Source organism: Choloepus didactylus, chromosome 24 (genome assembly GCF_015220235.1).
Source record: "Choloepus didactylus isolate mChoDid1 chromosome 24, mChoDid1.pri, whole genome shotgun sequence".
Lineage (NCBI taxonomy): Eukaryota > Metazoa > Chordata > Mammalia > Pilosa > Megalonychidae > Choloepus > Choloepus didactylus.
The window spans coordinates 16,083,678-16,107,958 of NC_051330.1; the positions used below are offsets into that span (position 1 = coordinate 16,083,678).

The following is a 24,281-nucleotide window of genomic DNA, read 5'->3' on the forward strand; positions in this document are numbered from 1 at the left end:
TCCTCTCTTAGCTTCTCCAGAACAAAAGTCTGCTTTCAAAGGCCGTCTCCAAAATGTCTGTGTAAACTGCAGTTCCTCTCTCAGCTCCTGTGCATTCTTCAAGGTGTCCCTCTTGGCTGTAGCAAGCTTGCTCCTTCTGTCTGAGCTTATATAGTGCTCCAGTAATTTAATTCACACCCACCCTGAATGGGCAGGGCAACACCTCCTTGGAAATTATCCAATCAGAGTCATCACCCACAGTTGGGTGGGGCACATCTCCACGGAAACACTCAAAGAATTACAATCTAATCAACACTGATACATCTGTCCACACAAGATTACATCAAAGATAATGGTATTTTGGGGGACATAATACATTCAAACTGGCACAACACCTCAGTTTCATCATCTGTGAAATGGAGTACCTACTCCTGTCTGTTTAGAATTAAATAGAATTTATATAAAATTCACCAGGTACATGGTAAACATTCAAAAATGTAGTCACTGTCATGATGATATCTTTATTTTTCCCACTCCGCTAAGGGCAGGTGTCGGAATGATTCGTGAAATCCACCAGCTGGGAAACACCTTGCTTTCACTCATTCACTTAGCTTTGCCTTATATAGGCCCAGGGAAGTCAGGGGAGCAGGGGCACTCGTGAGCCTGGGCCCCCGCAAACATTCCCAGGCCTACATGCACCCAGCAATTTCTCTGCCCACTGGGGACAGTCTTCAGGTTCTCTTCGAGAGGATTTTCATGCTGGATTTGTGGGGAAAGAAACAAAAACAAAACCCCTCAAAAAATGGAGATACCAAACCTGAAAGGTATATATGCTTTTTCCCACTGGAGGAAAAAGTTGTTCATTTTTCTGCTCTGCCCCCTGTTGAGCTGGAAGCTGTGTGGCTGCCGTGGGAGTGACAGGGTGGAGAGGAGAAAGGGCCTCAGTAACTCTCCTTGCTCCCAAGCTTCAAGGGCCTAACCAGTCAATTGTCACCCTGGAGGCTGCCCACTTCACCCACTCGGCGACTGACCACTCATTGACAGCGTGTCAAGGAGCAGCTTAGCCAATTCCCAAACATTTAAGGGTGAAAATTTCAAGTAATCAAACCCACTAGATAAAATGCTGTCTCTGCCTCCTCCCACTTCAGCTGAAATCCCGGTATCCTTCAGCCCAGCCTAGGTTTGTATAACTTGGCTTAAATGGTTAGCAGCCCAGCCTAAGGGCTCTGCTTTAAAGTTCCCGAGGACTCTGGACCACTTTGAGGGGCTCTGGGGGGTTCCAGACTGCTGATGGGCCCAATTCTTGTGTCTTGAGCCAGCCTAGCCTCGGGAACTTTCCTAGCAAGGCCCTCATCACCATTTGCAGCCTCAAGAATGAGCTAGCAAGGGGATGGGCAGAAAGCACCCTAACTTAGTCAGATGATCTGATTTAATTCCAGGCTCTGCCCAATCATATGACCTTGAGAACCCCACTGAGGTTCTTTGAAATAACAGCTTGCTCTTCTTTTGCTAGTAAGATCTCCATTGGCCAAGGGAGTTGGCCCCTGAATCTCATCAATACCCTGTGCCCCTTACTCTATTTCAGGCCTCCAAAGTACTGGCCAAGAAGGAGTTGTCCTACGTCCCAATAATAGGTTGGATGTGGTATTTCATGGAAATGGTCTTCTGCACTCGCAAGTGGGAGGAAGATCGTAAGACAGTCACGAAGAGCTTGCTGAATCTCCGGGATTACCCCGAGAAATACTTGGTACGTAAGGCACAGCAGCTGGAGCCCCCAAGACACAGCTTCCCTGCCCCAGCCTCATTCCTGCACAGCCCAATGCATCCTGACATCTTCCCCATCAACCCGGACCAGGTTAGCCTGTCCCACGGCCTCCCTTCCTTCTTCCTTTCTTCATAAACTCATTCGTTTACATAAATCCCCAGGATGTACCTCTCTCTCTCTCTTTCTTTCTTTCTCTCTCTCTCTCAATAAATCCCCAGGGTGCACCACTTTCTCTCTCTTTCATTCTTTCTTTCTCTCTCTCTCTCTCAATCCCCAGGATGCAACTCTCTCTCTCTCTTTCTGTCTCTCTCTCTCTTTCTCTCCCTCTCAATAAATCCCCAGGATGCACCTCTCTCTCTCTTTCACTCTCTCTCTTTTTCTCTCTCTCTAAATCCCCAGGATGCACCCGCCCCTCTCTCTCTCTCTCTCTCTCTCTCTCTCTCTCTCTCTCTCTCTCTCTTTCCCTCTCCCTCTACCCTCTCCCACACGTTCCTATACTCCCTGAGCATCGGCCAGTGGTCAGCCCCATATCTACAAACCTGCTAAGAACTGTGAACACATTAATCACGGGAAAAGTCCGCAGGGCCTGCCCCGAGCCTTGAGCTGTGGGAGCCCCAGGTCCGAGCCTCTGGGCCTCCCCCTAAGGGAGGGAGCAGGCGATGCTGCCAGGCCCAGCCCCCCGGGCTCCTGCAGGACCGTGTGCGACCGTCGCCCTCTGCTCCCTGCAGTTCCTCATCCACTGCGAGGGCACCCGGTTCACGGAGAAGAAACACCAGATCAGCATGCAGGTGGCCAAAGCCAAGGGCCTGCCCAGCCTCAAGTACCACCTGCTGCCACGCACCAAGGGATTCGCCGTCACCGTGAGGAGTTTGAGAAATGTAGGTAAGGAAAATGCCAGCGTCCTCCTCCCGCCTCCCTGCCCAAGCAAGGATAAACCAGATCCCGCCACCCTTGTCTGCTATTAACAGCTTTTCTCCTTGGCGGGGTTTCCCACGCATGGCAAGTAGCTAGGAGGGGCTGCTGAATTAGGTCTCGGAGGCAGCTTGGAGCCAGGGGACTGAATATCACACACACGCAGCCTGTGTGGCTTGGGCCTGGGACACCTGGCGCAGGTGTGCCTTGCTGCGCGCTTTCCTCTGGTTTGTCTGGGGGGACACTGCCCCCTGCTGCTAACAGCAGGTACTGCAACGCTGCAGGTGAATGTGCTGGAATCCTCGGCACCTGCAGCTGATGTTCAGCCTGCCCCACTCCTGCAGACCCGACTTAGCCAACTTTTTTTTTTCCTTTTCAATTTTTGCTTATCTGTTGGCAACAGCTGCCTCCAGATGATGATCTTTTTTACCCTGTGAACTGTCACAGCTGACCGAGTTTGTTTTAGATTTTTTTTCTTTTTATTAGCGACGTTGTGGGTTTAACAAAACAATCATGCACAAAATACCCATATACCCCTCCATTATTAACACCGTGCATTGGTGGGGTACATTTGTTACAACTGATGAACGAACATTTTTATGATTGTCCTATTAACTGTAGTCCCTGGTTTAGCCTCCGAGTAAGAATGAGAAGAAAATTGCCATGACCGTGATGTCAACAACAGAAATGATACAACTTGACTCCTACCTCTTGTCATGATTTTTTTTTTTTTTTGGTCTTATTTTTAACGCTAGTCTCTTCAGTTTAGAAACACTGATTTTTATTCATCCACTCAGTGGAGCCTTCCTCCCAAATCCTACTTCCCTTGTTCCTCATTGCTAAATGAGGTTTAGATTTCTGTTCCACCTGAAAGAGACTTTATACAACTTCTGGACCCCTCACTTTACAGAGAAGAAAGGAAGCTCTGGAAGGGGCAGTTCAGTGGTTTGACAAGCTGTTCTCATGTTCCTTTCACAAGATAAAGGCTGGGCTCCGTTCTGGGGGAGAAAGGGAGCAAGACATGGTCACGTGTAGAAGCTGCCCGTCTCCCTCTCCCCCTCTGTGCCCCTGCTCTGTCCTTTAACCCCAGGGTAGACTGACTGGCTGGTCTCCTCCTGCCCAAATCCATCTTGTGCTTCCTTGCCCTGCCCTGCCTTTTCCCAGGCATTAATGTCCCCTGGCTGCTCCTTGCTGTCTCAGTGCTGCAAGCGTCACATACACATGTGGCCACTTTCAATCCTCACAACACCCTGCCCACCAGCTCTTATTGCCAGGAAGAGGTGGGAAAAGGAGCTTCTGAAGATGTAGTAGCTTATTCGGCTTGGAAAGCTGAGGTCCCACCAGGTGTGACTGGCTTCCAAGCTCTTTCTACTCTGTCCCTGCCTTCTAAAGGGAACATAACACAAAGGGGCCTGTTTCGCTCCAGACTTAACCCAGGGGCTGGAACCTGGCTCTGCAGATGAGCTCCCTGCTCCCCTCTGCCTACTTGCCCAACACCTAGCAACCAGGGTTGGGCAAATCCACCTGTCACGGCCTCTCAGAGCAAAAGACCTAACCTCGAACCCTGCCTCCACCCCTCACCAGCTGTGTGACCCTGGGGAAGTTGCTTCACCTCTCTGATCCCAAGTTTGCATTTCTGGAAAACCTCCTAGGATGGCAATGAGGATTAAGTGAGAACGTATGTCAAGGCCTTAGTGTAATGTCTGTCACATAACAAATATTTCATCTGCATTCATATCACCTTCTCACCCTGATGGGGATGTCCAGCTTCTGGTTCTAGTTTTCCCCCTTCAGAACCCACCAGTCCCTCCCTGGGTCTAACCAAGGAGACTTCCCGGCTGACTTCTGCCTGCCAGCAGCAGTGGGGCCAGACTGCCAGCCTCCACAAGCTGCCCCTCATTCCCCACTGCTGCTCTCCAAGGGAATCGCCCACAAATAGAATAGCTCAGTGTGCTTCTGATATACCAAGCATTGGAAGCACTTTTATCTACACTCTGTTCTAGACACAATCCAATACACATGTGTATGTGCACACACACATACATATATATATTTTTTTACTTTTTTCTTTCCATTTACAGATAAGGAAATTGGGGCTCAGAGAAGTAAAGTAACTTCTTAACACACACACACACATATATATTTTTTTTACTTTTTTCTTTCCATTTACAGATAAGGAAGTTGGGGCTCAGAGAAGTTAAGTAACTTCTCCAAAGTCACTCGGCTGGGATGTGGAGAGCTGGGACTCAAACCCGGGCTGCCTGGCTGCCAAGAGGCAGGCGAGGGGAACTCGACTATTTCTGATGGGTTTGGTGTCAGTCCCAGCCCTATCCCTTCAAGCTCTTCCTTTTGGGCCTTTCCCCTGGAAAATCAGGGAATGGAGCAAGTCACTGGCTCTTAGGCTGTTCTCTGGGGAACTCCCAGGGGCTCGCCTGCATTCTCATTCAGAGTAACTCCCCTTTAGATCAGCTTTGTGCCTTGAGCTCCTGGGGAGAAGTGGGTTGGACGAAGGGGAGTTTGCAAACCAACAGACAGCGTGACTTCTTGCCCTCCAACCCTCAGACTCCGTAGTCAAATTCTATACAGCCTGGATAGCTTGTATTACATGTGCATTTAATATCATGCTTTAAAAAGCCTACAAACATAGTAAGCACTGAGCTTGTTTTCCAACAGCCCTTACCAGACAGCTCTTCCTTGGGGAGGTTGACACCTCCACACTGGGGAGAGCAGCCTGGACTTCCACAGTAACTCCTGCCTCCTGGCTCTGAGGACAGGGGTGAATTGCCAGCGGTCCCCGCAGGGTGGCAGGAAGGAGGATCTCCCCTGATGTCCCGCAGATGCACGTGGTGATCGGGGTAGCAGATCAAAGAGAATGGACCATGCTTCTCTGCTTTTGAATGTTGGTTCTTCATCCATGGATGTAATGCTTGCAGTAAAATGTCAAGAGCATAATTTACTGAGCACAGACAATGCGCTGGGCATGGTCCTAAGTATTTGACATCCATCCTCTAAGTGACCACGTGAAGAAAGTATTGTTGGACCCACTTTCCAGGAGGAGAACTAGGCTCAAAGGGATTAAGTAATGTGTTCAAGAGGAAGTCACAGACCAAGAAAATGGTGGCCTGGAGACCCTGCCTGAGTCCAAAACTCCTGATCTTTCAGCTATACAGTCTTAGCTCACTAACATTTTCGTAGGAGCCCATCTGTTTCCCACTGCTTATTTCTCTACTGCTATTCATTCATTTGTTCATTCATGCATTCTTTCAACCTTGCATTCAGCCAGCATTTATTGAGCTTACCCCAGGGCTGGGTCCCGGGGCTGTGGCAGTGATTTCAACATAACTTTCGGTGTGCTCAGCATTTAGTGGATCCATCGATCATAGATTCTTGCTTGCTTCTCAGCCCTGCTTCAGCTGATCATAGTTCACTTCCTTTAGGAATTTGCAGTCAGTATCTTACCCTAACTTTGTAGCTATCTTTATTTTTAAGGGAAAAAATGCTCATAGAATGTCTATGTTGCTGTACCTTAAACTTATTCTTGGATAGTATGCTTTGGGTTTATTTATCTTACTATCAATATACATTTAAATGTTAATATTTGTTGACCAAGACAGGCTGTGCATATTAGAAAACTGCAGATCATGATTCTAGTATATCTAGATTGGGATTGCAGTATTGCTTTAAAACAGATCTGACTTGGTAATAACTTTTTTCCATAACTAAGTTACAGTGTGATTTTCTGATTACAAGAGGTGACTCGTGTCCAGTGTAAAACACATGAATGATACAGAAAAGCATGAAGGAGAAACTCATAGTCCCACCATTCTGAGATAACCAGTTAGCAATTTGATTATTGCCTTCCAATGTGTTTATCTACAAACAAAATTGGGTTCACACGCTATATACTGCTTTATATTTGTTTTATTTTTTATAGTTTCAGCTGTATATGACTGTACACTCAATTTCAGAAATAATGAAAATCCAACACTCCTGGGAGTCATAAATGGAAAGAAATATCATGTAGATTTATATGTTAGGTAAGTTGGTTCCATTTCCTTCCCAGAAGAGAAGGTGCCTGTTTCAAAATAAATAAATCACAGATTGCAAGCAGACCTCCTTCCAGGGAAACCTGGTGAATGTTTTCTTGTTTCCAGTCTGTGTTGAGTCATTTATGTCACAAACCCAGAAAGTGGATCCCATTATTGTGAATAAACAGGTGGAAGAAGGCTCCTTCCCACCCAGCTACTTCCTGATCCTCTTTTACCAGCTCGTTCTTATAATGGAGGTCGAGTTGGACAAACGGAAGAAAATATTTTGTAGTCATTTTGAGGTTAAGTGTGATGAAGCTTTTTTTATTGACCCTTTTCTTGGAAGATGGATCTGCTCTGTAGAAATAGACATGAACAAAGAACATTTTAGTGTCTCATGTTAAATTCCAGATGATCAATGATTTTATTGAAAGTCTTTTCATAAGATATTAGACAAACCAGTTCCCTTTGCCTGTGTATCTACTTATAGAATGGACCTAACACCTAGTCCTCTGGGATACTGCAACGCTTAGTGGGAAATTGAAAGATGCTGCAGATAGCAAAACATGATGGTGATTCATGCAAACAGTGACCCACACACTAAAGCCCAGTGTGATGAGGGTCAGGATTGGCAGTGGCTTTTTAATGTGGTATGTCATCGTCACTGAAGGCTATCAAAAACACATTAGAAATGCCCACTATTGGAGAACTAGTTGTAAAGATATCTTATTGCTCATTTAAAGACCTTTACAATGCCAAATTATAGCAGAGTACAATGGAAATTCAATGGCTGGTCATTCCCACTAGGCTGGACTAAAAGCTTGATGCTTCCAGGAGAGGTGTTTTGGTGAACTCTCAACCTCATTTAATTTACTTCTTACCTGGAATCTATTCTGACTTTCCCATACAATATTGGAAAGAAGTGTCATTATCAATGATTTTTTAATTCAATTTTATTGAGTTGTATTCACATACCATATGATCGTCCACAGTGTACAATCAATTGTTCACAGTATCATCATGTAGTAGTACATTCATTATTACAATCAACTTGTGAACATTTTCATTACCACACACAAAAAAGAACAAGAATAAAAGTTGAAGTAAAAAAGAACACCCAAAACATCCCATAACCCCCATCCCTCCCTATTATTCATTTACTTTTTGTCCTCATTTTTCTATTCATCTGTCCATACACTGTATAAATAAAGGGAGTGGGAGCCACAAGGTTTTCACAATCACACAGTCACACAGTGTAAGCTACATAGTTATACGTCTTCAATAATGAAGGCTACTGGGTTGCAGTTCAACAATTTGAGGTATTTCTAGCTATTCCAATACACTAAAAACTATAAAGGGATAGCTATATAATGCATAAGAATAACCTCCAGAATGACCACTCAACTCTATTTGAGATCTCTCAGCCGCTGAAACTTTATTTTGTTTCCTTTCTCTTCCCTCTTTTGGTCCAAGGAAACTTTCTCAATCCCATGATGCCAGGGCCAAGCTCATCCCAGGAAGATCAATGATTTTTTGTTTTAATGGTGCAGTCGACAGTCTGCCTGTTATATGAGAGAAGGAAAATTACCTCCCTTCCCCAAGGAGGCCTTCTCTGAGAAGTGAAGTGAGATTTTGTCCCCTGAGTCCCTTTGACACCTGGCAGTGGGTCCACTGTGTGGCCAGCTGGGCCCAAGTTATTTGGGGAAGCCCGGAGTACTGAGCAAGGTAATTTTACTGCCACAAGGTCAAATAATTTCAGATAATTTCAACTCTCTGGAGCATATCTGGGAATCAGGTAGCAAACAGCCCCAAACTGACATTGTCAAGTTGGCCCACTAAAGTGAGTTGCCTCTTATGGCTCAAACATTATTTATGAGATTTAACATACTTTTTGTTGTCATAGTTACCCATTAAAATTATTGAGGCATTTTTTCGATACATATAGACATCAACAAAAAGTATTAAAACTTCAAGGGCAGAAATGACAAAGAAGTTCCTGAAAAGAGAAGTTATTGCAAGGAGCAAACGCACCTGAAATCCCACTACCCACAAATCCCACTACCCAAATAAGGAAATAGTCCTTAGGTGCTCTAACTCTTTTTAAGAAAGACATTTAGAGACCTGGTTTCCAAACCACAGTAGGTCAAAAAGAGTAGAGAAGAAGTGGAGTGTGCATGGAAGTCATGCAGATACAGAAAGAGAGAGGAATCAAGCCAGAGATGCTTACAAGGGTAAATTGTAATTATGCAAAAATCTGCAGTTTTACATTTAATACTTCCTCTCAAAGGAAGCCATTATTAAAACGGAGGTGGCTCATTATAGTCTATTACAAGACTAAATCCTGCAGTGTAATCTCTTAACAGGATATAGCATGATGGGTAAGTTCTAAAAATGTATCTTCTTACTAAGATATTCCTGGGGTACGGTGGGGAGTGAAATGACCCTTGGGAAATCATGGCAGGTGCAGAATTTTACGTGGACAAAGCCAGGTGTAAATGAACAATCCCTGAAATCATAAAACCAGCATCCTGAGGACAAATAGAAATATATATGGAATAGGAAACACCACCCAGCGACATCTCCCCTGATTCACGATGGGCTGTTTGCCAATGTGTGGATGAGACATAAACCTTTACTGGCACCAGCTCTCAGAGCCATCTCCTCGAACATCTGGTCTACCAATGGGGAGTGAGGTGGCTCAGAGTCCCTGTCAGAGACACCGAGCTCAAGGAAGATTCCCTGATGTTTCCCATCCTGGGGAAGTGTTGGTTTCCCAAGTCCTTTTATTTGTCTCAAAACCATTGCAGAAAGTCATCAGTGATGCTGCTTAAAAGGTCAAGGGAATCAGTTGATGAAAGATACTTTGCAATTAGCACTGTCATTACCTCAGTGAGAAAATTACCAGCCCATCATCTCCTGTAAATATATTCTGTGTGTGTTGAAGTGTCTTCTGTGGAAACGGAGACAATATTGTCCACTCTTGGAGAGGAAAACATCAGGCTGCGGGAGCCCTTCCTTGAGATGGGAGGGAGGAGGGAAAGTGGCCACTGCCCTGTCTTCTGAAGGCAGCTCTGTCTACATCATTTAATTTGAGTTGGGCCCTTGGTCGTTCCTTCACGTGCCATGATTGCATTTGGGCCTATATTTTTCCAGTATGGATGTGGAAAGGGGGATCCCTTTCTGTGAATCAAATTACCCTCCACTTCTACATTGTTTAGGTTACATAAATAAAAGCTGAAAGATGGCAAGCATCGTTCTTTGGCGATGGTAGGTTCGGAGCATCTGGTATTTGCCTTCTCCCTGCTAGCTGCTCTCCTCCTTTGCAGACAGATTCCACTTGAAGAAGTCCCCGAAGATGAAGATAAGTGTTCTGCCTGGCTCCACAAGCTCTATCAGGAGAAGGTCAGTGCCCTGTGCAGAGGATGCTGGTCATACATGATTTAAATGAGTCGTCCACCTTGCAGATGTGGACATACTATGTGAACGTACTGTGGGGGGTATATGGTGGTAGTGAGCCTTTTTCCCTTGGGTGAGATCTCACACAGCCAGTCATTAAAGATCCTGGAGTTTATGTTCCACTTAGCCATAGAGAAAGGAACGTGGAAAAATATTGTTAAAGGGGCTTAACAAAAGGGACTATTGTTTGAGGATAGGGGACAAAAAAGGAAGGAATGGCTCCAACAACCCTTGTCTCCATTTTCCTGCCTCTGGTCTTACGGCAGAATCGTATTGTGGATTCGAGTATTCTCTCTAGCAATGGAGATGGTCTTGATTGCTTGTGGGTCAACACTTTGGTTGCCTGTCTGGTCTCAAACCATCACCAGGATAAGCAGGACAAAGCTCCATACAGATCTTCTTTTGCCAGGTTCAAATCTGCTACCATAGCCCTTTCCTTCCCACCTGTGGCCCAGCTCCCCAGGATCCCCCTCTATTCTCTTCCCTTCCTCTGAGTATGGGCTTATCTTTCATTGGCTTCTCTCCTCCAAAGCTGCATGCAGGGAAGGTGGTGGGGTCTAATTATTACTGCCTTAATTACTTGCTCTTATTGAGGGAGAACAGTTTAGCTAACACCTAATGAGGAAGGCATTTATGTCTCCCAGACCAGTAAAAAATGATTTCTGATTCATCATACATTTTTTAAAATTTTATTTTGAAATAAATTCAAGCTTACAGGAACAGTTGCAAAAACAATACAAAATCCACACACAGAACTCCAGCCTACCCTGACTCCCCTCCCCCAATACCCTGATCCACCAACTTTAACATCCTCTCACACCACCGTTTCTTTCTTTCCCTCCCTCCTTACCTATCATCCATCATCTATTGCTCTGTCTTCTGAACATATAAGAGCAAGCTGCACACATCCTTGAACAAACAATATAATTCACATATACAATTCCCATGAACAAGAACATTTTTTTATTCAATCCTATTAAACGCAACTAAGAAGTTCAAGAAATTCAACATTGATACAAAGCTTATATTCTATATTTCCCCTTTTTTTTTCCTTATGTCCCCACTGTGTCCCTTTGAGTCTCCTCTCCTCCATCCTCAGATCCCATCCAGGCTCATCCTTGGCATTTAATTGTCATTGCCTATTTAGACTTTTCCTTTTTTCTTTTTTTTTCTTTTTCAATTGTGGAAACATATATATGGCCTAAATCTTCCCATTCCAACCCCTCCCTAGCATTCCATTAGTGGGATTAATAGCATGTAGAATGGTAGAACGTTGTAATGCTATCACCTTCCCACCATCCATTACTAGAAATTTCCCTTCACCACAAACAGCAACCCTACACTCATTTCTTAACTCCTCATTGCCCCTTCCCCCATTTCTTGTAACCCAAACTCTACATTTCATCTCTATGGTCATATTTTCCTATAATTTCTTTGTGTTTACTGTGGGGCTTAAATTTAACCTCTTAAATCCATAACAATCTTCTTTTTCTTTGATACCAACTTAACTTCAATAGGACACATAAACTATGTTCCTATACTCCTCCATTCCCCCCACCTTTATGTAGTTCTTGTCAAAAATTACATATTTTACATTGAGTCCAAAACCACTGATTTTTCATTAGAGTTTATGTGTTTTATATCCTGTAGGAAGTAAATAGTGAAGTTACAAATCAGAAATTATTAACTTCTATTTGTATTCCTTTATGGTCAGAGAGTGTGCTTTGAATATATTGTTTTTTTTTGTTTGTTTTTTTGTTTTTGTTTGTTTTTTTAATATATTGAGGCTTGTTTTATGTCCCAGTATATGGTCTATTCTGGAGGAAGATCCATGATCACTAGAGAAAAATGTGTGTCCTGGTGATTTGGGATGTAAGGTTCTATATATGTCTCTTAAAATTCCCTGTATCTGTCTCTCCTTTCTTTGTTTCTCTGTTGGTAGGGCTCCCTTTAGTGTCTGAAGTAGGGCAGGTCTTTTATCAGCAAAATGTCTCAGCATTTGTTTGTCTGTGAAAAATTTAAGCTCTCCCTTAAATTTGAAGGAGAGTTTTGCTGGATAAAGTATTCTTGGCTGGAAATTTTTCTCTCTCAGAATTTTAAATATGTCATGCCACTGCCTTCTCGCCTCCATGGTGGCCGCTGAGTAGTCACTACTTAGTCTTATGTTGTCTCCTTTGTATGTGGTGAATTGCTTTTCTCTTGCTGCTTTCAGAACTTGCTCCTTCTCTTCAGTATTTGACACTCTGATCAGAATATGTCTTGGAGTGGGTTTGTTTGGATTTATTCTATTTGGAGTTCTCTGGGCATTTATGCTTTGTGTATTTATATTGTGTAGAAGGTTGGGGAGGTTTTCCCCAACAATTTCTTTGAATACTCTTTCTAGACCTTTACCCTTCTCTTCCCCTTCTGGGACACCAATGAGTCTGAAGTTTGGATGTTTTATTTTATCTATTGTATCCCTGAGTTCCATTTTGATTTTTTCAATTTTTTTCTCCATTCTTTCTTTTGTTCTTTCATATTCCATTCTGTGGTCATCAAGGACACTGAGTCATTGTTCAGCTTCCTCTAATCTTGTACTATGAGTATCCAGAGTCTTTTTAATTTCTCCAACAGTTTCTTTTATTTCCATGGGATCTTCTATTTTTTTATTTACTCTTACAATTTCTTCTTTATGCTCTTCTAGAGTCTTCTTCATGTCCTTTGGGTCCTGTGCCATGCTCTTGTTGTGTGATTTTATGTCTTTAATTAACTGCGCCAAGTACTGTGTCTCTCTGATCTTTTGATTTGGGTGTTTGAGTTTGGGTTCTCCATATCATCTGGTTTTATCATATGCTTTAAGATTTTCTGTTTTTTTTTGGCCTCTAGGCATTTGCTTTACTTGGTATGCTTCTTTCTGGATATAAAAAAATACCAATCTCTAAACTTTCTCTAACTAGCCAGCAGATGGCGTCCGTGAGTCACCTATTCCCCTCAAGTCAGTTCTCCCCGACTTTGTCTTTGTGGTGTGTGGGGATCTGATTCTTGTGGGGTTCAATTGATGCACTAACTTTGGGTGTGTTGTTGGAGCTGTCCACCCTGAATGTGGGGCGTGTGTCTGAGCAGTTAGGGAGGCAGGACAGCTTTAATAATCAAACCCCCCAGGAGTTCTTGGAGATTTAAGGCTGTTGTAGGAGCCTAAGCCTTCATTTCAGTCTCGCCACAGATCGTCTCTGCTGCTGACCCATAAGTCCTTGGTATTGGCATAGGGTCCCTGGGATTTCCAAGCAGGTCCCCTATCCAAGCCTTGCTCTTACAGGACCTCTGCTGAGGGAAGGTTGTACCATGTCACAAGTGCACACCAGGCCTCCAGGGAAGCCCTGGGCCGCTGGGCCGTGCAGGGGCATTCCCAGCCTGCTTTAAAGATAGTTGAATGGGGCATGTTAATTTCCCCCTTTTCGCACAGCTCCGCCTTCCCAGCTCCGGGACAATTAGCTGTGGGTGCTCTAAAGGCGTCCACAGCCAATATTGTGGTGTGTGGGCAGTGCTGTGGGAAAGACTCCCTGTCACACTGGGTTTCTTGGCGCATCTCTGGGCTGTGGGTCTGGCCCCGGGCAGGAGCGTCCCCAGACCACCAGGGAGATGTCTGCAAGGGGTGCAGTTCCTTTCTCCTTTTGGCTCCCTTCTGTCCCACTGTCCCTGAGACAATCAGCAGCGGGTGTGGGGAGGTCTATCCTCCATGCCAGACACCGAGGTGTTGGCTACAGCCCACTCCTGCCACGCTTCACTGTGCGGTTCTCACTGCCATATCTGCAGCCGCTCCTGGGTTTTTTTTTTAAAAAGAACTAGTCCATCTCCAAATGCCAACCCATGGTTTCCCCACACTGCAGCACGGCTGTAGGACTTTCAGCTGACTCACTCACTTGTTTCAGAACGCAAACTCCGGGCCTCACCAAATGCACGCTCCCTGTGGATTTAGCAGAACTTGTCTGGCTAGTGCATCGCTGAAACTGGTGTTCTGGGTCACTTTCTGGCTTTTATCTAGTATTTTTCACAAAGGAGTTTTTTTTGCCCTGTCTCACCTAGCCACCATCTTAGGATCCCCCTCTCCATCATACATTTTAAACCCACACAAATTCATTCTCTAGAAACCAAATATATTTGGTGTGTTTCTGATACCTTTTCCCCAAATTCCATAAAGGCAGGCTGGCTGACTTTTGCTATCTCTTTTCCTCCATTCCTCAAGACAAGATAATAACACAGTACCTTAGTGGATCTCCTTTACAATCAAATGAGAGTTTCTTTTTTAAAAAAAAAGTTAATGATTTTCCAACAACACCATTAAAATACTTCTGCATAGCACTTGCCATTTGGGTCTCTTTTCTCTGTGGGTATTTGCATAGCTCTCTGGTCTCCCCTTACAAATACACCAGTAAATATGTCCTAGTTTACCTCATCACAAGAGCCCAGAACTCATGCAGATTCCTGGGCCCGAGCCCCGGAGGTACTGATTTAGTAGATTTGAGGTGGAGGCTGGAAATGTGCATTTCTATGAAACTGCTCAGGTTTTTCTGATGCCAGTAGTCTGAGGACCCATTTTTGGAAATGCACTACCTGATGCTTGTTATCGTGGTTGGTGATGCACATCTGCGCCGACAAAGAAGCGCAAAACAATATTAATTTTTTCTTTCTGGTTTCATGCACAAGGCAGTATTTTCCTTGTGCCGTTTTCTGGTTTAATCTTAAGCAGCATAAAAAAATGTCGCTTTCGTAAAGGGCCACACAGACAAAACCATGTGAGCCCCCATAACCCACCAAAACAAAGATTTTCTCCATCAGCCCTTTCTTTCCTGTGTTCAGGCAGAGAAGGGTCATCAGTTTGCAAACCACAGCCCACCTAGGCTTTCAGATAAATGGCATCTTTCCTGCTTGTGAAAGTCTCGTATGATGTTTTTCTCTCACCTGAGTTATGCACTAAAGTGCTAGGATGTTCCACTTGGAAAGGGCTCTCAAAAGGATCATTTAGTACAAAGCACTTATGCTACTGATGAGGAAATTAAGGTCCAAAGATGATGTAATTTTATGTAATTTTCCCAAGTCTTCAGGCTCATTAACTGAAGCCAGGTGTTAGAAGCCAAGGCCCTTCTCTCCTCCGTGCAGGGCTGGGAATGACAGTGCAGTTGTCTGTGTGTCTGTGAGCAGACTTGCTAGGCTGACCTTTTCTCCCCTTTACGAAAAAATTATTGGGCAGTAAGTGGAAGTAAGAAACAGCATCTCAAAAGAGTAAAGATAAAGAGATGTAAAGGGACAACTTGCATCATTAGCATTTCTTTGTCCGCCTGGTATTTTTTTAACTGCATCTGGGGCTTTACATGCCTAGTAAATAAAGCTTGTTCAAATAGGACTGTGTTTTAACCATCACTTTTTCAGATTTTACGGAATATACTGAAAGACAATTCTGATGACTCTGAGCTTTGGATTTCAGGCCAGCAATTCTCAGACTTTTCAATTTCATGGACAAGTAAGGTTCCTGGGAAATGTGGGAGTGGTGGTGGGCATCCCACAGAGGTTTGCCAACATTTTATTCTGTCCTAGACAGGGCATAAATAAAAAGAAAACCACCCTCTACCACTAACCATTTTAACACCCTCTGAGATCGGAAGTGAGTAATCTCTGAAAAAATAAGGACTGTCATTTAAATTGAACAAATTTAGGCTCATGAAGCATGTTCAGTATTTGTTACATATCAGCTTTTGGGGCCCCCTTGCTGGTTGTAAGGGGTGTGCTTTGATGGAAACAAATGAATCAATCTCAGACTGAATCTCTCATCCCAGAACCACTTTTCCCCATGGAAAGATACTCTCAATTGTGTGGTTTGAACAAATTCTAAGCTTTTCATTTTCTAACTTAAAGCACTTCCCTGGGTTGTAGCTAGCATTTAAGTTTGCTGAAGGGATTAGCCATGAGCTATTACTTGTGCAAATGAAAAAATGTGTGAAAGAAAATGCCATTCAGTGCCACGTGTACTGTCCACGGAGGCAAGCTGGGGGGAAGGTGGGGCGTGGGGGAAGGTGGGACACTGTGCACTTGGCTTCCAAGACATTTTCCAAACCAGACCCTGACAGGTGCCTGGTTCTGGGTGTGCAGAGAGATGGATTCCTGGGAGAGTGGTTGGGAAGCAAAGTCAGTCTAGTCGTGTGCAACCATCGTGTTTCCTTTCGTTTGATAGGCTGCAAATATTGGGCATTCAGGAAAAGTGCCATTTGTCAGTGGGATTCTATCCTCCATTGGCCTTTTGTTTTTGGTTTATGATTTCTTTGTGGGTACAAAGTAAGGTTCCTCCTTTCAACTAATACATTACCCAACTCCAACTTAGAATATGCAATACGAAAACAAAAATGTGCAAGCGTCATGAACAAAACGACCTCTCCCTACTGGGTGGCCTTAATTACAAAATCAGCAAGGCTCTGCCGATGGAGGTGAAGTCCTCAAGCCAGTTGCTCCATTTTTCCATCCTGTGGAAGCACAGGTACAAATCCTGAATGGTTGGTCGGCAAGAGTTCCCTGGGGGTGAGATTTAGTTTCTTAAGTGAACTAGAGAAAAAGAAAACTTTGGAGTGAACCAGAACTTGTGAATGCTCCTGACTCCAAGGAAAAGGAATGCTTTTTCTTCTTGGTAGAGAGACACATAAAAAATCTTGGCTTAGCAATGTCTTTCTGGAGGTGAGACAGAAAAGGCATCATTGGTTGCCCTGTGTACTATTACAATAGAGAAATACTATCAAGACTATTGAGAAAAAAAAGAAAAATGTGCCCGTTTTTTAGTGGGAGAAGTTTATGATATGTAAATGACACCTCAATAATGTGTTTTTTTAAAAAAGGCATTAGAGTATCACCCCACTTACCTAGTTTTCGGATCCTGGCAACTCCAACCTGGGATGGAGAAAAATTGTGTAGCTTCTGGCACAGAAACAAAATGGAACTTCCTTCCCTGGGCAGAGCTGGAGGCCATCTCTTTTCTTCTTGGCACCCCATATCCCATTGTTAACCTCTTACTGCTCGCACTGCCTTGTATCTAGCTTGTCTGTCTGTCTCTTTGACTCCCTTGCTTCTTGGGGTGGGAGCACTTTGTACATGAATAGATTGTTCTCTAATTGCTTGATTATTTCTTTTACCCTGAGAAGCTCCACAGCTTCTCCTGGCCATTATCTGAAAGGAAAGACACACAGAATGAGTGCAAGTTTGGAAAGGGGCTTGTTACAGGGCCTAGGAGGGAGGCTGCAATGCAGAGCCAGGTGGGGTGGGTTTGTTTGTGAGGATGGGAGAGTGTGTGAGGGTGGGGGTGTGTGTGAGGGTTGTGGGGTGTCTGGGAGTGGGGTGGGGCTGAGAGTGGGGGTATCTGTGAGGGTGAGGGATATGTGGAGGGTGCTGGTGAGCAGAGGCACTTGGAAATCCCCAGTGAAGGGGTTAAGAAGGTTTTCCTTCCCAAATGGCCCCTTTTTGTCAACTAATTGTAATAATGACCCTGAATGGTCAAAAACAAGTATTAGTCATTTCATCCTGACTGGGAAAGAAGAAAAAAGTATGATGGATATGCTTTTAGACATTTCTATCTGAAGTTATTAAAAGAAAAATTTCAGCCCCTCAGGTACACGTTTGAGTTATATGCTTGCTCATTTTACAGAAAGTGCAATGCCTTAGAAAACTGAGATGCTACCAGGCTAAGACAGGGATCGCAGACTGGGGGCCTTGTGATTCATCAGGGCCCTTAGGTGTGTATTGTTCAGCCTGGGTATCATCCGTCAACATCGCAGTTTTGAGATATTTGACTTAGTTGCCAATATTAAAAACGTGGGAAATGTCACACGATCATCTTTTTTTGGTCTCCACCTCAGGAGGATAAGGTGCCCTGCCCACCCGTTTCTCATGGCTGGACCCACTGTTAGACAGGGCTGCCGTCTTCCTGACGCCACAGACACAGTTCTTTATTCTCCACTCTCCCCCTGACACAGCCCGGCTGCCAGTTGTCACTGACCACTCTTCAGCGATGGCTTTTCCTGGGTCCACTGGTGCCATCCTCTGTGTGAACTGCCCAGCTCCAAGCTTAGTAAGGTCTCTGTTGCACAAAAAGTCTATTGAAGAGACGCTAAAGTATTTTGCCATGGATTTAAGTTGAGCTGAGCCTGGAGGGGCTCCCTTGTTCTTCTCTATGGACTGTATGTACACCAAGTTGATGTTGGGGCTGAGGGGTGACTTTTCTGCAAGCTACTCAGCAACATGCACACATTGGGAGGTTTCAACCAGAGGGAGTAGAATTTCTGGTATTTAGTTTCAAATGGGAAGTCAGACCGTACTGAGAATCTGATCCAAAAATTCAGGTCGTGGACTAGTTTACCTTTTGGCTGTCTCCCAAGCATCTGGGAATGTAGCCCTGCATCTGCTCCACCTCCTCTTTGACCATCCTCTCCTCCGAGGTAGACCCTATAGCTCCCCGGCGGTCCTTTCTATCCAGGCAGCCCTCCCAGCACAGGGCCCCAAGATGCCTGCTGGGAACCAGTGTTAACCTCCCTTTGTTCTGGGGTTCGGCTGGGAGAGCTCGCCTGCTGTCCCAGCTCTGTTCCTGACCAAAGACCAGGTTTCTCCTCACCATTCTACTGGGTCTCCACCAAGGGCTAGGAGCAGTGCCAAAGGCTCTGTATTTGTATATATTTTATTTCATTCTCCAACCAGCCTTTTGGGGAAGGTGTTGCTCCCCTGTTTTACAGATCTGGAACCTGAGCCTCAAGACAGATAAGTATTAAAGTCCTGGGATAGAATACAAGCTGCCCTGACTTCAACACTCCAGCTTGTAACCCCCGTACTCAGTCACAGGACTCAATTTTCCTGCCTTCTCCACATGTCATTTTGGGAAGATGCCTCAGTTTGCCAGGCTGCTAAGACAAATAGCACATAATAGGTGGGCTTAACAACAGGAATGTATTGTTGGCTTACAGTTTCAGAGGCTAGAAGGCTTGCTTCCTCCAAGGGTCATTCTGGCTGGCCGCCAACACTTGGGTTCTTGGCTTTCCCATCCCATGACGATGGCCTCTCCTTTCTCTTCTGGGTTCCAGTGACTTGCAACTAGCTTCCAGCTCCTCCATGTGACCTCCTCTACCTGTAAGGGCTTCAGGAATAGGATTAAGAACCCCCCTGCTGCAGTTGGGCCACACCTTAACCAAAAGTAATGTCTTCAAGAAATCCCATTTACAATGGGTTTACACCCAAAGGAATAGATCAAGATAAAGAACATGTCTACGTTGGGTACAAAAAGTCAACCTACCACAGAAGGGGACGCCCAAACGCAGTGTTGCAAAGACACAGCAGATACCTGCAAAACACTTTCCATACAGTGCTGCAGACCCTCAATTCTGCTGGGTTCAAAGAGTAGCACCCATCTGCCACTGACCTCTGCTCAAAAGTGGGGGAGCCCTGGGAGGGGATGCAGTGTGCAGAGATAGATTGTGGTGATGAACGCATAACTATGTTATCATACTGTGGACAGTGGGTTGTATACCATGGATGATTGTATGGTGTGTGAATGTATTTCAATAAAACTGAATTTAATTAAATAAAAAAAAAAAAAGTGGGGGAGCCCTGGGAGGGGATGCAGTGTGGGGTCTGGGGAGAGAGCTTCAGGTCCCTGCCCTGTCCCTGCAGGATGCCTTCCAGGAAGAGTACCACAGGTCGGGCATCTTCCCAGACACACCCATGGTGCCCTCCAGGAGGCCCTGGACACTAGTCAACTGGCTGTTTTGGGCCTCGTTGCTGCTCTACCCCTTCTTCCAGTTCCTCGTCAACATGATCAGCAGTGGATCTTCTCTGACCCTGGCCGACTTTATCCTCGTCTTCTTTGTGGGTAAGTGGCAAGCAGGAGGCTGGCAAGTGGAGACAGCAACGCCCAGCCCAGGTGGTGGTGGGGAACATTTGACATGGGCAGAGAACGACTTTGAGTCTGCAAATGTACAGAGAATCGCAGGGCTGCAAGGATTTTGTGGTCCACCCTGTTTATCCTCTCACCCAGAGCTCCAGTTTCCTCCCACTCCTTGCCATGGGGTCATACAAATCATCCATAATGGCAGTCTCCTATTTCCCTGACCCCTACGGGCAGCCCTGCTCATTCAAATCATTGCCTCCTTATCATGAGGCAAGCTCTGCCCTTTGCTAGGCAAACAATCCATCTCATGAAGTCCAGACAGGAACTAACAAACGACTCTTCTGCATCAAAGCAGGTGCAGGGCCCTATGAAAAGTTTTGCACGCTTCCCATTTGTTGCCATACGGACTGAAACTGAATGGAGATGCTCAGTAAATTCATTTTTTCATTAATTCACACTGGCTTTATTTGGCTAGTAATTTCAGATTACTGCTATTTCTTATGGCACACAAGCTGCCCTGCACACACTCACCCCCCCTCCTTTCTCTGAAGTGGGGTGCTAGGTGTCATTGCACCTGCTTCTTGCCCTACAAATGGGGAGCCCTGTGCTTTCTGGAGCTGGCAGGATGTCCATGGGGGGTTCCCTGGGAGGGGCAGCCCCACAGCAGCCCCTCCGAAAGGATCATCTCCCTGATTATGGGAAGACGAAGGCATCTTTTCCTAAGACTTTGGAAAAGTGTGGGCTGGACCTATACTTATTATTCCAGGACTGAGTGGAAAGTCCAAGTCATGCAGTTAACTGTGTGTTTATTTTTAAATGGACATATCTTTATTGTTTTTGCAAAACATAAAAATGATATAAGCTCTTTGTAGAAGACTTGCACAATATAAAAGTGAAAAAAATTGAAAGTATCTCAGGACAAAATTCCCCTTTGGGGCCTGTTCCCTGGAGATAACTGTCATTTTCAGCTCAGGCGCACTCCTCCAGTCTCAAACTTCTAATTACGTGAATCTAAATTCACGTAATTAGAGTCTCCCTAACTCACTTTCTTCAGCTAATAAATTGTGACCACCTGAATACCTCTCAACCCATAAACCTATCCCGTTCTTTTGGCTCAAGCCGACCAATTCTATATTATCTGGTTGCAATTGGCAAACTGGCCCTTGTTCCGAAAATAGACCCTACAGTTTAAAATACATTTAGAAACAGATTTTAATGTTAAAAATTAAAATATTGAAACAACACCTACTTTTTATAGAAGGAAAAAACAGTACAGAAAGAATAGAAAAGAGAAGAAAACACTCCCATCCAATCATTTTGCTCTCCAAAGACGGGTCCTGGAAACATCCCCCACGCTGCTGTGATGACGCAGGGTGTCCTAGGGACCCCATGGGGCTGGGGAGCCTCAGCCCTTCTGCTTTAAATAGCCTGCCACCCCAGTGGGGAGCCCTGCCCTGGTGACCCTCGGCCAGAAGGCAAACATGGAGACCAGGCTCTTTAGAGAAAACCGCAGCTCCTTCCAGATGAAGAAGGTAGGGCATAGGGCCTGCCCCAAGAGTGTAAGGAGGTCCCACAAAAAAGAGTCTGGACACTACATGGGAGACACCGATGGAATCTCCAGAAGCTTTTGAGGAACTGACTGCTCTGTTTCCCCTGCCCCAGATACCAATGTCTCAGTGCCCTTGAGCCCAGGGCTTACTACATTTTGCCCTGAATTACTGACTTTGGGTATGTGCCTTACTCTTCCCAGAGGGACTTTGAGGAGTGGAGTCCATGTCATCAAAATGTCATCATCTCCGCTGCTAATGATAGACTCCAGGGAAGTGCCAGTGTCGGGACATTTCTAAGCCTCCTTACAATTGGTCCCAAGCAGCAATCTGCCCATTTTTAAAAGACCTAAGACATGTGTGCCTTGTACTGGCTGGGCTGGGCTCCCCATCCCAGTCTGCTCCATCTTATGTCTAAGGAAAGGTTTATAGATCCCAATGCTAATGTTCTGTAAACACATGCATTGTGATTTGGGACATTTCATTCATTTATCCATCTCTCCATTCTTGAACATTTAGTATCATCTGACTATTTGCCAGGCTTCGTTTTCGGTGCTGGGGACAGCAAGACAGTTAAGGCACGGTCCCTGCACCCAAGGAGCTCCCCGAGTCTACCCTCCCAGCAGGAGGAGCTCAGACTGCAAACCCTGGACTTTATGCTGTGTTCTGAGCTTCCCAGCAGTAAAATCGGGTTTTCATGGCTGTCCAAAACTTGCTCTGTCATGGGCCAAATCCTACTGCTGGCAAAAAGACTTTTAGTGAGTCAGAGTCTTTGTTCACTGCTCTAACTCTTGTACCACAAGCCATGTTGGAACACACAGGCACCAAATACACATTTGAGCTCTCGCTGCTCCAAGCTCCTGGTATGTTCTTTAGTTGGCTACACTGAAAGGTGCCCTGTAAATTCTTTCCCTGCACTTACGAATCCTTGGAGGAATTTTTTAAGCCCCTGAACACCTCCAAGTGTCAAAGGATTAAAAGCTCCCAGCAGAACTGCCTTGCTCTGTTCATTTTAACGTTGTTTAGCCTAATCAGACCCCTGATGTCCATGGTTGTGGATGACCATAAAGCTGGGATTACAAAATGGTGACCAAAACTTGCCAGCTTTCAGTTGATATTTGAGATTTGCACATAGCTGCCTTCTCCTGGTTCTCTTTGGGCAAATCAGCCTGGAGCTCATATGGCTTCCTCCTAACTCTCTGTTCTTCTCGTTTCTGTAGCTTCCATGGGAGTTCGATGGATGATTGGTGTGACGGAAATCGACAAGGGCTCTGCCTACGGCAACATCGATAGCAAGCACAAACAGAGTGACTGATTCAGGGACATCTTACCTTCCAAAGGAAGCCTTGGGATATTGGTTGACTCTGCATATCATTCTGCTTAGTAGGACAGTGACATGGGCTGTGTGAGCCTCTGCTGGGAAGAAAGCGAGTCATGATCTCTTGAAGCAGGGAGAGTGGTCTCAAAGCCAGATGGGAAGGGAGATGTTCTCAAATCCTTTTTCCCCAGCCGCCTTGGTGGGTTTGGGTTTTCTTTCTTTACGTGTGGGTGTGATGTGTGCATATGTGTAAGAGAGAGAGAACAGGTGAGCAAGAATGGATGTGCACTTGAGTGTGAGCCTTGTTTTTTGAAAATCCAAAGGTCTTCAGGCTGCAGCGGGAGGGATGGGATGGGGAATGAACGGGGAAAAGGTTCCCCTTCATCCTTTGGTGCTGAGTTTTCTGTAATCCTTGATTGCCAGAGACAGAATGAAAAGTGCTTTAGGTAAAAAGACTAAATTATGCCTAAAAAAAAAAAAAATTAAAGTGTTTGTCTGGCTCATCTGTGGTGTGTGTTTGCCCAGACCTCTTCCATCCTCCCATTTTGCCCTTGCACCATGTGTCTTGGTGTTCTCACAAGGCTGGTTGGGCGGGTGACGTTTCCGGTTGGCAGTGGGTATTCCAACAATCAGACTGATCCCTGGCAATCCACCAAGATGAAGGAGCCTGTCAGCGTTTGCTTAAGGGAAAGACGGCAGGCTTTGGAGCTGAGTTGAGAGCTTTTGTGTGGCACGGGAAAAATGGTCCTCGGTTTGGCAGCCCAAACTGCCTGGGCCTTTGGTTTTCCCAAGGTTACTGTAATGAAGGTCTCCATGGCATATGTCTTAAAGATGTGCCCAACTCCCTTGACATTTTTTATGCTGAAGTTGAACATAAGGTGTGTAAAAATAAAGCCTGGGCATTCTCTAATGATTTGAGAGATAATTTACATCTACTATTCCCCCAATACAGATGCAGATTCACCTCATCAAAATGACACCCCTCATTTGCAGCCCACCGAGATGCCAGGGCCCCCCTTTGATCAGGATCAAACTGAAACAAACATCCATTGTATGAGAACCCCCTGGGCTTCTGTTTTCCTTTGGGTTTCTGTCTGGCTCCCATTTTAAACCACTAAAGAGTTTTCTGCTCTTTAGAATCCAGAGTGGCCTTGGGAGTAATATCCAAAGTGGAGGACTTTGCAGACCTGTTAGTCAACAGAGGCCCCCCCAAAAACAGCAGTAATATTTAATATTTTTAAAGGAGAACAATTAAATACTGGATACGGTGTCATCTTAGTATTTATCAGCCTGAGTATTAAGTATATATCTTCTCTTCATGTTCAGTTACACTCTGTATAATACAAACCTACTATTTTGCTGTGGCTATTATATAAAAAGGGATGAA

The 24,281-nt window shown here is 45.0% G+C and overlaps 1 protein-coding gene across 1 annotated transcript in view; it reads left to right on the forward strand.

Annotated features, from left to right (window-relative positions):
• Nucleotides 1-23,955, forward strand: part of AGPAT4 (1-acylglycerol-3-phosphate O-acyltransferase 4) — a 51,455-nt gene extending 27,500 nt beyond the window's left edge. Inside the window, exons 2-7 of the mRNA XM_037817599.1 lie at nt 1,565-1,726; nt 2,473-2,626; nt 6,591-6,693; nt 10,011-10,086; nt 19,813-20,011; nt 22,797-23,955. Of these exons, the coding sequence (XP_037673527.1) occupies nt 1,565-1,726; nt 2,473-2,626; nt 6,591-6,693; nt 10,011-10,086; nt 19,813-20,011; nt 22,797-22,891 (789 nt within the window). The 3' untranslated portion in view covers nt 22,892-23,955. The remainder of the gene's footprint in view (nt 1-1,564; nt 1,727-2,472; nt 2,627-6,590; nt 6,694-10,010; nt 10,087-19,812; nt 20,012-22,796) is intronic.
• Nucleotides 23,956-24,281: the final 326 nt, after the last annotated feature.